The sequence below is a fragment of the Anolis sagrei genome, chromosome X (genome assembly GCF_037176765.1).
Source record: "Anolis sagrei isolate rAnoSag1 chromosome X, rAnoSag1.mat, whole genome shotgun sequence".
Classification (NCBI taxonomy): Eukaryota; Metazoa; Chordata; class Lepidosauria; order Squamata; family Dactyloidae; genus Anolis; species Anolis sagrei.
Window position 1 is genome coordinate 33,065,292 of NC_090034.1, and position 14,750 is coordinate 33,080,041.

General features: G+C 40.2%; 1 protein-coding gene across 4 annotated transcripts in view; it reads right to left on the minus strand.

Moving 5' to 3' along the window:
- Positions 1 to 14,750, minus strand: part of DGCR2 (DiGeorge syndrome critical region gene 2) — a 64,465-nt gene that overhangs the window by 31,051 nt on the left and 18,664 nt on the right. For 2 of the 4 annotated variants that reach the window (XM_060785943.2, XM_067473148.1), the window contains exons 2-3: positions 13,995 to 14,027; positions 5,447 to 5,569 (exon numbers count right to left, since the gene is read on the minus strand). In XM_060785943.2, coding sequence (XP_060641926.2) covers positions 5,447 to 5,569; positions 13,995 to 14,027 — 156 coding nt within the window. The remainder of the gene's footprint in view (positions 1 to 5,446; positions 5,570 to 13,994; positions 14,028 to 14,750) is intronic. The other 2 variants (XM_060785945.2, XM_067473149.1) reach the window with 1 other exon arrangement.

Here is a 14,750-nt window from a genome sequence, read left to right on the forward strand (position 1 = left end):
GCATGGACCACCCCGGCCAGATCAGCCTTTGCGAGGTACGGTCACAGTTGGCGCACGAGTCTCAATTGTGCAAAAGCCCTCCCAGAGACAGCCAACGCCTGAGCCTCAAGCGTAAGCGATGAATCCAAGAGGACTCCCAAACTGCGGGAAAAGGAGAAGAATTCCTTGCACCATCAAAAATGGACAGTGGTCTGGACATTTGGTCCAATAGAAGCCAGACTGAGTTTAAACTGTGAGACATTGTGTTTAAACGATTGGACATTGCCCAAAAGAACACTTATGTCAAGAGAAGAACGTGGAACTGTGTGGGGTGTATTGGCATGTTGTAATTTGAGACTGGGTATCAGGGAAAGGAGAATTGGAATTGGGTAAAAGAAAAAGCAAAAACCTTATTCTCTACAAGGGCCAGACCAAATAACACATTGCATAATAAAAGTGTTAATGTAGAAAGGTAATGTATGTATAATGTAGTGTAATATTTTAAAAATGGTTAACCTGTTTTATTGCAGACTTGTAAAATGTATGGTGTCATTACAAACTGTATATGTTTCATACAACAGATATAAGGTATAAATATATTATATTGAAGTGTGTTAGGTATGTAAGTTTTGCAATAGGCAATGAATATTTACAAAGTCACTGTATGAATATAGAAATGTTTAGATAGATTGTTTATAAGAAAAATGTTAGAGATGCGAGACTTTGATATTGCATACATGGATGATGTTGGATAACTGATCAAAATATGGTTTGTATACAGTTATATGATGTTGATATTATCCAAATTATTTTTGACCATTCTAGTTGGTAGAAAAGTCAAAAATAATCCCTATGGTTGGGAGGTGTGACGATGTGTAACTTTTATTCATATGGTTGTGTGTTGTTTAAACAGTGGTTTAGGGATGGTAAGTATGGGAGATTATATTTTGTTAGAGATGGTGGCTAGTGGCTTGAGCTGAGTTGCCATAGCAACGGGGGCGGAGCCAACTATCACTTCACGGCGCAGCTTTTTGAAAGTGGCAGTCTGTGGCCGGTGAGCTACAGGAAGGGACTGATTTCTCTAGTGGGAGAAACAGGGAATTAGTCAGTGGCCGGAGAGCTACTGAGAGAACACTGAATCTCTTGGTGGAGATTCAGGGAATCAATTGGTGACCAAAGTGGTTGCAGAGAAGGACCCGGTACAGGGGGTTGTTGATTCTGAATGAAGAATCAAGGTTTGGCTGGGTTTAAGCCTGTTGTGCCAGCTGTGAAACCTTATGAAATGTTTGCCTGAGTTTACTCATGAAACCTTTCCTTTTTTTTTTTTTTTATCTTTTATTTATTTATTTCATTGATATTCACAATGTTGCAAACTGTTGGACTGACATAGATAACATTGCTGCATTTTGAAAAGAGCGGTATGGGTCAATTTGGCTTGAAGTCCCATATTCCAAAATAGACGCCCTACCTCCTGAACACCAGGCATGTGGTAACAATGGAAAGAAAATGCAAGTCGGAGATGATAAATCTTTTTTCACTGGTCAGTGGTCTGCTAAGAATGGATGCCACTGTACTGTTCGATATAAGGAGGTGTGAATCTAACAAATGCTAAATGGCAGAGACGCTTTCAAAGAAAAATAATTCTTTTTTTGCTTCAGCATCAACCTCATGTTCCCCATACAAGTCAATACCTGCCTGCCCATGAAAATAAAACACTGAATAACAATAACTTAGTATAACTGATATTCCCTATGCACCCAAACTACAGCAGGAAAAAAGGCTTAATACTTAACATCTTATCATATACAATATGTGAGCCCTCTTTCAAACTGGCAAAATATCTAAGTGGAATCCTTTTTTTTTTTAATTATTTTTATTGCATTTATTCAATTTAACATAAACATTAAGTAAACATACCTTTATCACTAAATTATTCCTATACTCTATAACTACTACAAATTCTTAACTAACTATAAGTCAATTCAGACTTTTCTCAATTTACAAAACAAAATAATAATAATTAGAATCTGACCAATCCTTATAATCAAGTCACTCATTCACTCTCCAAATACAATATGATAGTAACATATATGCAACATGCACATTCTAGACATGTCCCATCATTCAATCTTATTTTGTTTTGGAAACATAATGATGAGCGCTCTTTGGGTATTGACCATGGTCCACTCCTGTTATTTCTCTTTAATACTTTCCCCTCCCCCTCTTCCCCTTCCCCTTAGTTTGTGCCCCCTCCACCAGGACCAGCCAACTCATGTTGTTTCACAATTCCAGAATATCATTGTTTCTCTTGCTGGCTTATACCCCTTTCCCTCATTAAACACATACTCAATAAATTTTCCCCATATTTTCCAAAAGTCTGTTTGTTTACATATACCCCTTTTGATTTTAATATTGCAAGTTAGCTTATCATTAATCGCTATATTCCAAATTTCCCTATACCATTCTTCTAATTGAATTTCTTTTTTTTCCTTCCAATTTTTTGCTATCAACAATTTAGCTGCTGTTATCAAATTAGAAACCAATTCCTTTTCTTCTTGTACGGGAATTATATTATCATGTATAAGTAATAAAGCTAATTTTGGTGTAATCTCAGTCTCTATTTTTATTATTGCTCTTATTTCTTTAAATATGCTTTTCCAAAATTTTTGTATAATATAACATGACCACCACATATGTAAATACGTCCCTATTTCCTGACAACCTCTCCAACACTGATTCGAATATTTTTTATCAATCTGATTTAATCTAATAGGGGTTAGATACCACCTCCATATCATTTTGTAGTAATTTTCTTTAATTCTGATAGACATATTTTTAGTATCCTCATATTCCATATGTTTGCCCATTCTTGATTATTCATTTCCCCCCCCCCCCAAGTCTGTTTCCCATACTTCCTTCAAATAATCTTGTTCCTGTTCATTCATTAATAACAGTTTATAGATCTGACTTACTGTGCCTTTTAATGTTATATTCTCTTCTTTAGTCTCCCTTTGAGTTATCATCTTTTCTATTTTTGTGTATTCCCTACCTCCATTATACTTTTTCCTTATATCACTTGACCATTTACCCAATTGTAAATACTTATACCAATCTAAGTCTCCTAATTCCTCTTTTATTCTTTCCATATTTACCATTTTCAGATCCCAGTCTTTTATTTTCATTAAACCTCTTCCATTAAGTTCTACTTCAAGTTCTTTTTTTAAATTTTCTGGGAAGTTTTCTGTCATTAAAACTGGCATGATAGGAGAAATACCTGGCATTAGGGTTTTTTTATATCTTCCCCAAATCTCTAAAATATTTTTTAGAAAGGGATTGCTTAAATTGTTATACCATTTCTTTTTACCCTTTTCTCTATTACCCCTATAAAAAATGTATTCTAATTTCAGTTCTAATTTTTTATCATCTTCTTCTAACCACTCCAAGCTTTTTTGTTTTGAAACCTTTCCAATGTATCCATCAAGATTTGTGCCTCTTTTGAAGAACAGTTATACATTGTTATACTCCTGTTAAAATAAACTTGTTACTGTTTTCCTCAAGCCTTGCCTGATAGAGTTTCTTCTAAGTTGAACAGCCTGCAATACTAAAGTCAGCCAGAAACAGTCCCTATATAAAATAGTGCCTAGGCTGATATTGATCGTTGCCCGGCTTCCCTCATAGATTAGGTGGCAGTGGGTGCTTTACCACGCGCACCTTCACAATTGGTGGCATTCGGTGGCATTAAAACGATCATCGTTACAATTGGTGGCAGCAGTTTAACGACTCCTTCACACACGGTCTCAGGAAGCACAAGCCTAAAAGAATCCCACAAAATCCCACAAGCAGATGCCTCAATCACCTCCTCTGGCACTGTGATAAAATTGGAGACGAGCTCAAGGCGTATCTGAGCACCTTTGCCTGCAAAATGGTGTGCGAACTCGCAACTCCGAGTTGTTGGGTCGTCAAAGGTCTCCTCCACCACAGATGGCTGAAGGAGTTCCCCGACGACCCGAAAACAACTCCGATGATCTATTTGCTGCAGACGCTATACGGGGAGTCGTGAAGGACTCCTTGGCTACGTATAGCCACGGTATACGCTCTAAGAGAGGCAGTAGCCCGTGCTTGATCAGACACGTCCCGAGACCTCCTCCAAATGCGCTCTAGCCCCCTCCTCGTATGCTTCATTACAGCCAACTCCTCAGTGAACCAGGGAGACAGCATGTCATGACGCAACGTGATGGGGCATTCGGGAGCTATCGTATCTATCGCCCTGGTCATCTCCCTGTAATAATAATAATTATTATTATTATTATTATTATTTTATTTTATTTTTGACTTGCCTCTCCTCAAGGTGGGTTACAGACTGAGGTTCTCACTTGCTGGTCCTTCATAGCTATGGGACTTCAACTCCAAGAGTTCCCTGACCACTGTTGTACTAGCTTGTTGTACTAGCTGCGGCTTTTGGGTGATAAACTCTCAATGAGTCAATGGCTCTCTCGTCCACGTTATGGGTGAACATTCTGGTTATTTCCCTAAAACTTGTGGGATATTTTATTTCTGTACTAAGGGTTAAAACAGAGCTTTCCAAACTGTGTGTTGCGACATGTTTGTGTGTCAGCTGCACTGTGCAGGTGTGTCACATGACCTCTGAATCTATGAGAAATAAGCAATAAATCATATATTGGCTTTTGTGTGATATGTTGTATCTCCGTACCTTCCGTTATGACAATTGATGTCTGTACCCATACCTCTGACAAGCAGTTGGTTTAACCTTTGGTTTGCCATTAAACAGAATGCCTGTGTCGCAAAATGATGCAAGTCTTAAAAGTGTGTCATCAACATGGAAGGTTTCAAAAGCTCTGGGTTAATACTTTCTTGCTGAAGGAAAACTCATAATTCTTGTTGGCAGATTTTAGAAAGTTACTTTAAAAAAGTAATCACTTACACTGACTTGCTCAGCCCACAAAGAACGACACTAGAATACTACAAAACACCTCTAAGTGGGTGACAATGCATACCTTGTAACATCCAGTTGCAGTTATGCTACAAAAGGAGTGAGGTTACTCCTTGTTATAGTTATGATTGCAAAATGAGATTCGTTCCAAATGACTTTTTATTTGTAAGAACAGTATGATCCCTGCATTCGTAGAACCAGTACTGAACATTTCACCTCCCTGTATCCAACAAAATATATCCTGTCTAGGAATATTCCTGGTCCTCCAATGGTATGTTTCCACCAGAGGTTACCACTGAGTCACACTGGAGGACCTAGCAAATTCCTACAAAGGTATACCTCTCTAGCAATTTTCTATGTCCTCTAATGTGACTCTGTGCTAACTTCTGATGGCAGTTCTACATTTCAATAGGGTTTGCTATCATCCAACTTTCTTGTTTCCACGGTAAATTCAGGAACATTTCGCCCTGTGCATATGGGGTCACACTGCAGTTTCTTCTTTAAGGGTGCACTTACTTGGGCAGTCAACTTCATCACTCTCATCCTCGCAGGTGGGCCATCCATCACACTGCCAGTTCAAGGGGATGCACTGGATGGAACCGCTGCGACAAGCAAATTGCCCCGGGATACAGCGCAGCTCTGCGGACAACAAAAAAGACCACAACTGAAGATTGCAGCAAAGGTATCTGTAACTTGAAACCTTCTGTTTGGGAACTGAACTACTACCCCCTTTCAACATCCAGTTTAACCACTTTTATAGAGGAAACTTCCATTCTAGACTGGACACAAGGTAGTACAAAATGTGTTACCTCTTAATACTAGGACTTATTTAATGAATTAATAACTAAATTCTAAAGAAACATTAATGCTGAACTTCCACTAGAAGTCGATTGTTTACATCTGATTCAGCTGCCCGACTCCATTGGCAAATTTCCCACATAACGAATTAACTTGATTTTATTTTGTTAGCTATCGTTGTTCATCAGACAAACAGCCACTATTAACCATGTCAAGATCACATTCACAGAACAACATTAACCGTTTACCATACAACTGAATTCAGTTCAGGCTAGCAGTGGGAATCCACCAATATTTGGGAGCTTCTGCACCATTCGTGCCATTTTTTCCTCTAAAGTAAACCAGGGACGTTTCCCAAACTAGCATTAATCAAATGCAGATCCATGCCAGCAGCGTAACGGCAGTTAAGCCTTGCATGACATAATCCTAGATATCGAAGGCAAAAGAGAACTATTTTTATGTTTTTTAAAAATGCTTACAGTTGCGTAACTGTAATGAGTCTCCCCACCCCTGCATGAAAATGTTTGTAATGTTATTTTATTTCAATATTAGGTGTCAATGGAAAATCAACACGGATGATCCTTGCACACAAAAGTGTGCAAGATGGCAAAGACTTTCTCGATATTGTGAAGCGCTTTATCGTAAGGAGCACACAAGCAGCTCAAGCCAGAGGGAGGAAATAAAAATAGGCTTGTCCTGCTCAACACGCCGCCTACTTGGAATGAACATTGAGGTCACAAAGACAGCTAAGAACTCGGTCCCTGCTAGACTACTAGAGACGGCAGCATATGGTACGATGCAGCCAAAACAGCTTTGACCCATTTAGGGGTGTGCGGGGTTTTGTTTCTCTAAAATTATATCCAACACGAGGAATGCATGACATTAAGCACAGTATTCCTATACCAGGAAGACTTTAAAATCAAGCAAGGCTTTTAGAAAAATAATTTGCTTTTAGAAGCAAAGGAAAGCTAGACTGCAAGTCCTGGGAATCATGGCACCAACACGCAAAAGGGAGGAAAGGTGGACAGCAGAGATTACCTTCACTTATTAAGAATGCTCGACTTAGGCTCAGTTTTCTGCCCCCGCATGCACCAACCAACACACCTTAGGGGATTTCCAATGACTTCTATAAGGCATCTTACTTCTTTGGTTCACAAGATTCGCCATCCACAGAACTTAAAATCAATTTACAGTCAGCCCCCGCAACAGTGAAAATCCGTAAATTAAGAACAAATAATATTTTTTCATTTATCTAGGGATCTCTAGGTCCTCCAGCATGACTCTGTGATCAACTTCTCTTGGAAATTGACTGCAGTGTTGCACTGGAGAACCCAGAGATCCCTAGAGAGAACATTTTAATCAAATCTGTGAATAATCAAACTCACAAATGTAGAGCACCAACTACATTATCTGTTAGCCTTTGCTGGTTAAAAGTGTCAACAGACAAATGAAATGTGCTATATTTGAAATCATTAAACACCAATGTTATTTTTGAGTCATGAGTAACAGTTCTGTACTCAGACAGTTCCATTTTTAAGGAATTAATAAATGGATTTTGAGGATTTCTCTTAAACACACAAAAAATTAAAACATGAGAACACTGACAAATATTTTCATTAATATTATACATTTCTCTTTACTGATTTACTGTTAAAGCCTTACCACTAAGACCAAAGTTTCCCTACAATTAGGAACCTAAGGGCCAACCCTAGAAGTAGAGGGACCTGGACCTTAAATTAGGTAAGGGTCATGTCAAACAAGAATGGTGCAGGCAAGTTCCCATAGCATCTTTCCAGACCTCTATATCTTGTTAGCTTTCCTCCTTGGAAATGTCCTGCCTCCCAAAAACCAACATTTCTCCCTCTTTCATTTTCACTGCTCAAAAAAGAACAGGGAATAGATAATCCAGGATCTACTTAGAAAGGTCCAGGCAATGTAGAAGAATTGTGAACAGTCAGCCCTTCCACATGTTTGGAGTCTGATTTTTGCGGATTTGATTATTCACAAACTTGAGGTGAAATGTTATTTCAAGGAAATTCTAGATCCTCCAAGACAATTCTGTGGCACCTCAGTTACACTGGTGGACATAGATATTTCTAGAGATGTGTTTTCTTGGATTTCAAAAAGAGAAGGTATTACAAAGCTAGGTGGCCACCAAAGAAAAGTCCCTTTTCTTTCTAGTTCCAATCCAAGAAGATCCTACTGCCTTAGGTTAATGTCCATCTGCCTAGCTTTAAACCCAGCAATACCTCTTCTCACAAGCCTTGCTTTCTAATCTCCACCTACTCCTTCCCTTCTCATTTGGTTTCCCTCATGGCCTTATCTTTCTCAGTATTGCAAACCTGAAGGTAAGGTCTGCTGAGGCACTGCTATTGGAGGTGGCAAGCTATTAAGGCACTGTACACAGTAATAACTGCACCCTGCTCTCCTCTCAAAAGCAAGGCCTGGGAAAAACCTCAGTGCATGCTCCACAGGCAGAAGTTCAAGCGAGAGCATCTCCAGTTAAAAGGATTTCAGGAAATATAGCCTCTGGTCAGAGATCACAGGAAGATGCTACCTGTCAGGGCACATGGTTGGCCACAAAGGTATTATAACTCACTACAATGAAACTGCTTCAGTAGATCGCTCTCAATTGATTCGGACATACACACCTGCAATTCTAAGACACACCTCATTTTTAGAGATGTTTATATGGAGGGGAAATTGTGTCTTAGAATCAATGAAATACAGGCTTTGTTTGTTTTTTTACTTGAGAGAACATCTCTCCTGGAATTTCTAGATCTTCCACTGGAAGCTGGCCAGAGAATTACATTGGAGGATCCTTCAGAGAATATTTTTAATCAAATCTGTGAATAATCAAATCTGCAAAAGCCACAACCACAAATGTGGAGCGATGACTATACATTGGCAATATATGGTCACAAGCATACAACTAATAGTGTGCATATGGGGAAGGGAGCCCGCCAATAATTTTGAACCTAAGTATTGCTTCAAAATTAGTCCCCTGAAATCGCCACAATTGCAGCCCTTCACTAACTGCAGTGGATGAAGAATGAGTCTATGAAAACATACTTTACAAATTTCTTTCTCCCAAATAGTCTCAAAAGTTTTAGAAGATTCCACTGCAGAAGGATACGGACTAACATGTAGTCATGCCTTTGAATACCACCATAAGTGTCAGATAAATGTTTAAAAATAATTTTGTAAGCAGGGTAAGGTCCACACTCAGTTCTTAAATTGAGAGAATCGCTCATTGTAAATATGTAGAAAATGAAAGATGTTGTACACAAAATTCTTTGGTCCACCAAAGCTTACTAAGCATACAGTCTTTACTCAAAGTTACGTGAATCATACTGTCAAGACAGATGAAAGAACCCTTGCATGTTGGTTGATCTGATAGCACTGGAGAAAAGGCAGATATCAATATAATTAATTTTTAAAAAGCACAAAGTGGCTGTAATGGTAATACTAAAGCTACTGGATAAAGGCAGCACTGAATTGCCTTTTGAAAAAAAAACCTTTTTTTCCTTTGGGACTACACAATAGCCTGAAATGAAGTCTTCTCACCCAATGGTGAAAGGTTTTCCTAAAATGACCTTGAAAGCCAACTTAAAGTGAAAGAACTGTAGGATGGGAAGACTCTGTGTCCAACATCTGCAGCTCATAAGGATCTAAATGTGTGTGCTTCCCAAGTATTGACCTATTTTATTAAACTGAAAGGAAGTCAGGATAAAAGTCAAGTTTGGATCTGAATTCTGGGAGACTGGGATTCGAAGCTAGGCTCAGTCACAGAGACCAACTAGGTGACCTTGACTTTAAGGCACATAATAACAGTCCCCAAAAAAGAGCATGTAACTAAGAGCTATACAGGATGAATAAGAAAAAAAGATCATTTTGTGTTCTAACCTGCCTCATGACTCAGGACAGATATGAAAAAATAGCTTTTGTTTCTGTTCCTAGATAAAAAGTTCGGTTTACCACATCTTCTACCTCCTCCGAATACCTGGACTATCATGTGATGCACTCCATCTCCAAAAGCAGCCACAAAAATGTTATCTCACTACCTACTTCTAGCCACAACAATCAATCCAAGGCCATACATTCAGGAGACAAAACAGAGCAGAGCTGTCAGCAGTGAAACACCCTCAGATCCTAATCCTTGCTTGCCCAAACAAAACTGCTCCTGAAATCAAAACTCCTCCACCATAAGGCAGCTACTGCAGGACCAGTGTTGCTGAAAGAGGCGGGCAAGCAACGCCGCAATCTTGAAAACACAAAAGCTTCCCATATTGTGCCACCTCAGTGCTCAGTTTCACCTGTTTTATGCTACATTCAAGGACTCCAGAATGTACTCTGCCCATTTAAGAAGTCAGGGGAATGTGTATTCTTGTAGTTGAATATTAACTTTCAGAAGACAGAAGCATTTCAACATATGCCCTTGCAGCTCCAAGTGTGCTGAACAGCAGCACCAGGAGCCGCATGCCTCTGTGCCCACTTTCACAAAACTGCATAGACATACACAAGAGACAGAGATACTCCTCATTTAAAAATGTTAGGTTTTAAAGGTACCAGGAAGGAGAGAGAGTCCTGAAGAATGACAACACTATCAATATTAATAATGGAACTTCCACCCCCTCACCGTGAAACATCATGGAATACCTTTTTTAAAGGTCCTAGAGCAGTGGTGTCCAGGCTTTGATCCTCCGGGTGTTTTGGAGTTCAGCTTCCCAGAGTTCCTGGTATTGGATAAGCTGGCCAAGGATTCTGTAGGTTGGAGTCCCAAAGACCTGGACAACCAAAGGTTGGACACCACTGTTCTAGAGCAACCTTCTCAAACGTGGTGCCAAAAGGATTAGTGGACCAAATTTTCCAGAAGCCTCTACTCACAGATAGTAGTTGATCTGGAGATTGCCAAGCTCTAGGAGACTGCCTGGGATCTTACGATTTAATGTTGTCCTCTGAGTGAACCTGATCTACTCAGGCCACAGCCAAATCAGATTTCAAGATTTGCTAATATGAAACAGAGTCACAGGTACAGCAGAATGACCATTCTACAGATATATTACATGGATACACAAGTAAATACCCCAAAAAAGCTCACAAATCCCCTCAGCTAGCCAAAGCAGGCCATCAACAGCTGACCCAAGCCCTCCCATGGGCCACAGATCCTTAGATTATTATTGGGCATCTGAACCTCAAGAGCCAGTTCAGTTGGGCCTGGTCTTGATCTGACCTTAAATAAGTCTGTCTCTTGTTTTAAATGTGCCTGAAAATGTGCAGATTGAATGACAAACCAATTTTCTCTATGGAAACAGAGCCCACTATCCGGCGTCCTTGGACTTTCTGTGAGACTAGGGGAAAACATCCTTATCAAAAGGATGAGGTAACTTGGTAGAGCTCAGGCAGCTGTGGAATTGTTTGTGCAAGAAATTGTACTTGCTTGGTACAAATTGTCAGGTATTTATTTATTTATTTATTTACTTTACTTTACTTGTATACCGCAGTTTCTCAGCCTAACGGCGACTCAACGCAGTTTACAACAAATGTACAACAATCAACAATATACAATTTAAAACCACAAAAACACAGCAATAACAACCCAATGCATCTCATAACTAAAATCATGATCCAGTTTCGTCGTCCTTATTACCATTCCTGTAATCATCACATTCATTGCACCGATTAACGAAATGCCTGTTCGAACATCCAGGTTTTTAATCTTCTTCTGAACACCATCAGCGAGGGGGCTGATCTTACCTCCATGGGAAGGGCGTTCCATAGCTGAGGGGCCACCACAGAAAAGGCCCTGTCTCTCGTCCCCGCCAGTATTAGATGTCCCCTTAATTTCTTAAAATGCACCCATTATGTAAGGCTTTGTAAGTAGTCCCAATGCAGTCTGGGAGTTAAGCACATCATGGCTAAACTCAACATTCTTCCAGGATCAAACGCAACATATTTGAGTCAAGAAAACAAGGAAGCCCCCAGAAAAATAGGGGCAACAAATGGGCTACAAGTACCTTGCCTATGCCACTCCAAGATCTCCATGCAATTCCTTCAGAAAGGTGAGTGCACCCAGGCTCTAATAATTTCACTGTTGAGCAATGGAATGAGTTAAGAAATTGGCAAAGTTCAAGGGAGTTGACAGCAAAGTCAGCCCCTCACATCCCATGCATTTCCCATGTCACATCTGGAATCTAACACATCTGAGCCTGAGGCACAAGGATTCCTCTCAACAGCTCTCAAATCAGCAAGTTTTACAACAGACATCCCAGCATTCTAGCCAGTCTTATCAAAAAGAATGTCAAACTGGTATTGTGAAATTTAAGGGTCTGGTTGAGGAGTCTGAGACAGAATTTTAATTCTTCCAGCTGTAAAGAAAAATATCTTCTCTAACAAACACATACATACATACATACATACAATACATACATACATACATGACATAAATGGAGCTTTTTCAAGAAGTCTTCTTTTATAGGAAATTTAGTGAAATGCACTGGAGCCCTCCGAATTTGCCTTCAAAATGAGCTAAAAACATACAAAATCAGACAATTGAAAAGATGGGGCATAAAGGAAAGAAAAGGTGTGCATGCAACAACGAACCTTCAAATAACCTATTTTCCCACAAAACCCTGCATACTAAATCCCATTTTTGATATTTATTTATCGTGTCATCAGCAACCAGACCATTGTATTACATTTCTAACAGAACAAAACAAACAAACAGATAAAAAAACACAAATTTTGCAAACTTGGTAGTTGATTAAGTGTCCTTTGACCAGTATCTGGCCACTTGGGAGTGCCTCTGGTGTTGCCGCAAGAAGGTCCTCCATTGTGCATGTAGCAGGGCTCAGGGTGCATTGCAGCAGGTGGTCTGTGGTTTGCTCTTCTCCACACTCGCATGTCGTGGATTCCACTTTGTAGCCCCATTTCTTAAGATTGGCTCTGCATCTTGTGGTGCCAGAGCGCAGTCCGTTCAGCGCCTTCCAAGTCGCCCAGTCTTCTGTGTGCCCAGGAGGGAGTCTCTCATTTGGTATCACCCACGGATTGAGGTGCTAGGTTTGAGCCTGCCACTTTTGAACTCTCGCTTGCTGAGGTGTTCCAGCGAGTGTCTCTGTAGATCTAAGAAAACTATTACTTGATTTCAGTCGTTGACGTGCTGGCTGATACCCAAACAGGGGATGAGCTGGAGATGTCACTGCCTTGGTCCTTTCTTTACTGGCTGCTACTTCCCGGCGGATATCAGGTGGTGCAATACCGGCTAAGCATTGTAATTTCTCCAGTGGTGTAGTGCGCAGACACCCTGTGATAATGTGGCATGTCTCATTAAGAGCCACATTCACCGTTTTAGTGTGGTGAGATGTGTTCCACACTGGGCATGCATACTCAGCAGCAGAGTAGCATAGCGCAAGGGCAGATGTCTTCACTGTGTCTGGCTGTGATCCCCAGGTTGTGCCAGTCAGCTTTCATATGCTATTATTTCTAGCGCCCACTTTTTGCTTGATGTTCAGGCAGTGCTTCTTGTATGGACCACTTGGATGCCACAAGGAAAGAAAGCCTCAAAACCATTTTGTCCCAACACAGGCATTTGGAGCAAGGCTGCCTCTGCGCAAGAGCCTATACTGAGCTACCACAGTCAAAGGTTAGCAACAGGCCCCTCGGCTAATCTTCTTTCGGAGCCATCTCCTGTGTCCACCCCCACAATCCTATGGCAAGGCATTCCATAAAATTAGACACCACATGAAATACTTTGTTCTGTCCTGGCTCTATTGTTAATCCGTTTTATTAGGTGACCCTGAGTTCTAACAATCTGGGAGAGGAAAGAGGGGAAGACATGTATTAACTTTCTCTACCCAACTTGTTATTTCATAAACTTCAACCCTCCCTCATACGCAAAGCATCTCAGATGCCGCAAAACGCAAGGATGTTGTCATCTACACATAGCAACCATTCAGTCATTTTTAGAATCCAACCTAGGTCCTCATCAAGAATTCGAGGTTCAAGTGTTATGTTACCGAAGGATGGGGTCACTTTATGCATACAAAACCAACATATTTGAAAATCACATATAGGCCTCACATTGTATATATTTTATGGACAGTAACAAACTTGTATAAAATGTGGGAGCTTAAGAAAAGAAACTTTTCTTTCTTGTGTTTTTAAAAGACTTATCTGAGGGTTGGCAATATGTGTGTGTGTGTGTTTAAATAAGACTACTAACAAGATCATTCGATCCTGTTACAATCTGCCCAATGCAGGCACTCACCTGAAAGAAGTCTTGCCAGAGTTAGCCGTGCACCTGCAATTTGAAATGTAAAAGAAAACTTACAAAAGGATGGAAGACTTAATGAACCAATACAAGGATAGTCAACCTTCCCAGGGGAAAAAATACAGAGCTGGGGCATAGCTGAAGACACAAGGTCCACCTATTTCAGTCATAAAGCATTTCCAGGTGTCAATATTAAGAACAAGTATTCACCAAGAACACAACTTTTTCCCCCAGAGGTAAGTTGTTCTGGGAAAGAGACAGCAGCATACAGTTCGATCTATGGAGTCAAGTCCTCTATCTTCACACCACTTGCCACTGTGGTCTAGAAACTGCATGTGTACATATATGACCTGAATAACTGCTCAAGAACATCTCTTTTTGTCCCTATATATCAGTTATACATACTACGCATTATGCCTCAACATCTACTTTGCTCAGGAGGCCCGTAGAGAGTAATTGCTGTGTAGTGGTTAGAGCCCCCATTGAGAGAGCCATGTTCCAAGTCTCACTTAGCCACAAAATGAGACTAAAGTTAGACCAGTTGCTTTCTCTCTCTGTTCCTGACTCAGCTCAAAAGGTTGCACTAAGGATTAAGGAGGGGAAGAAAACCTATGTTAATACACCATCTTGAACTCAGGTATGAGAGAGAGAAAAACATTCTAAGCACACTGACACAAGTCCTGGTGATTTACAGTACTCCAAATTAGCCTGCTTCTTATGGCGGCCCATCAAAAGCATGCAACAGACCATCCT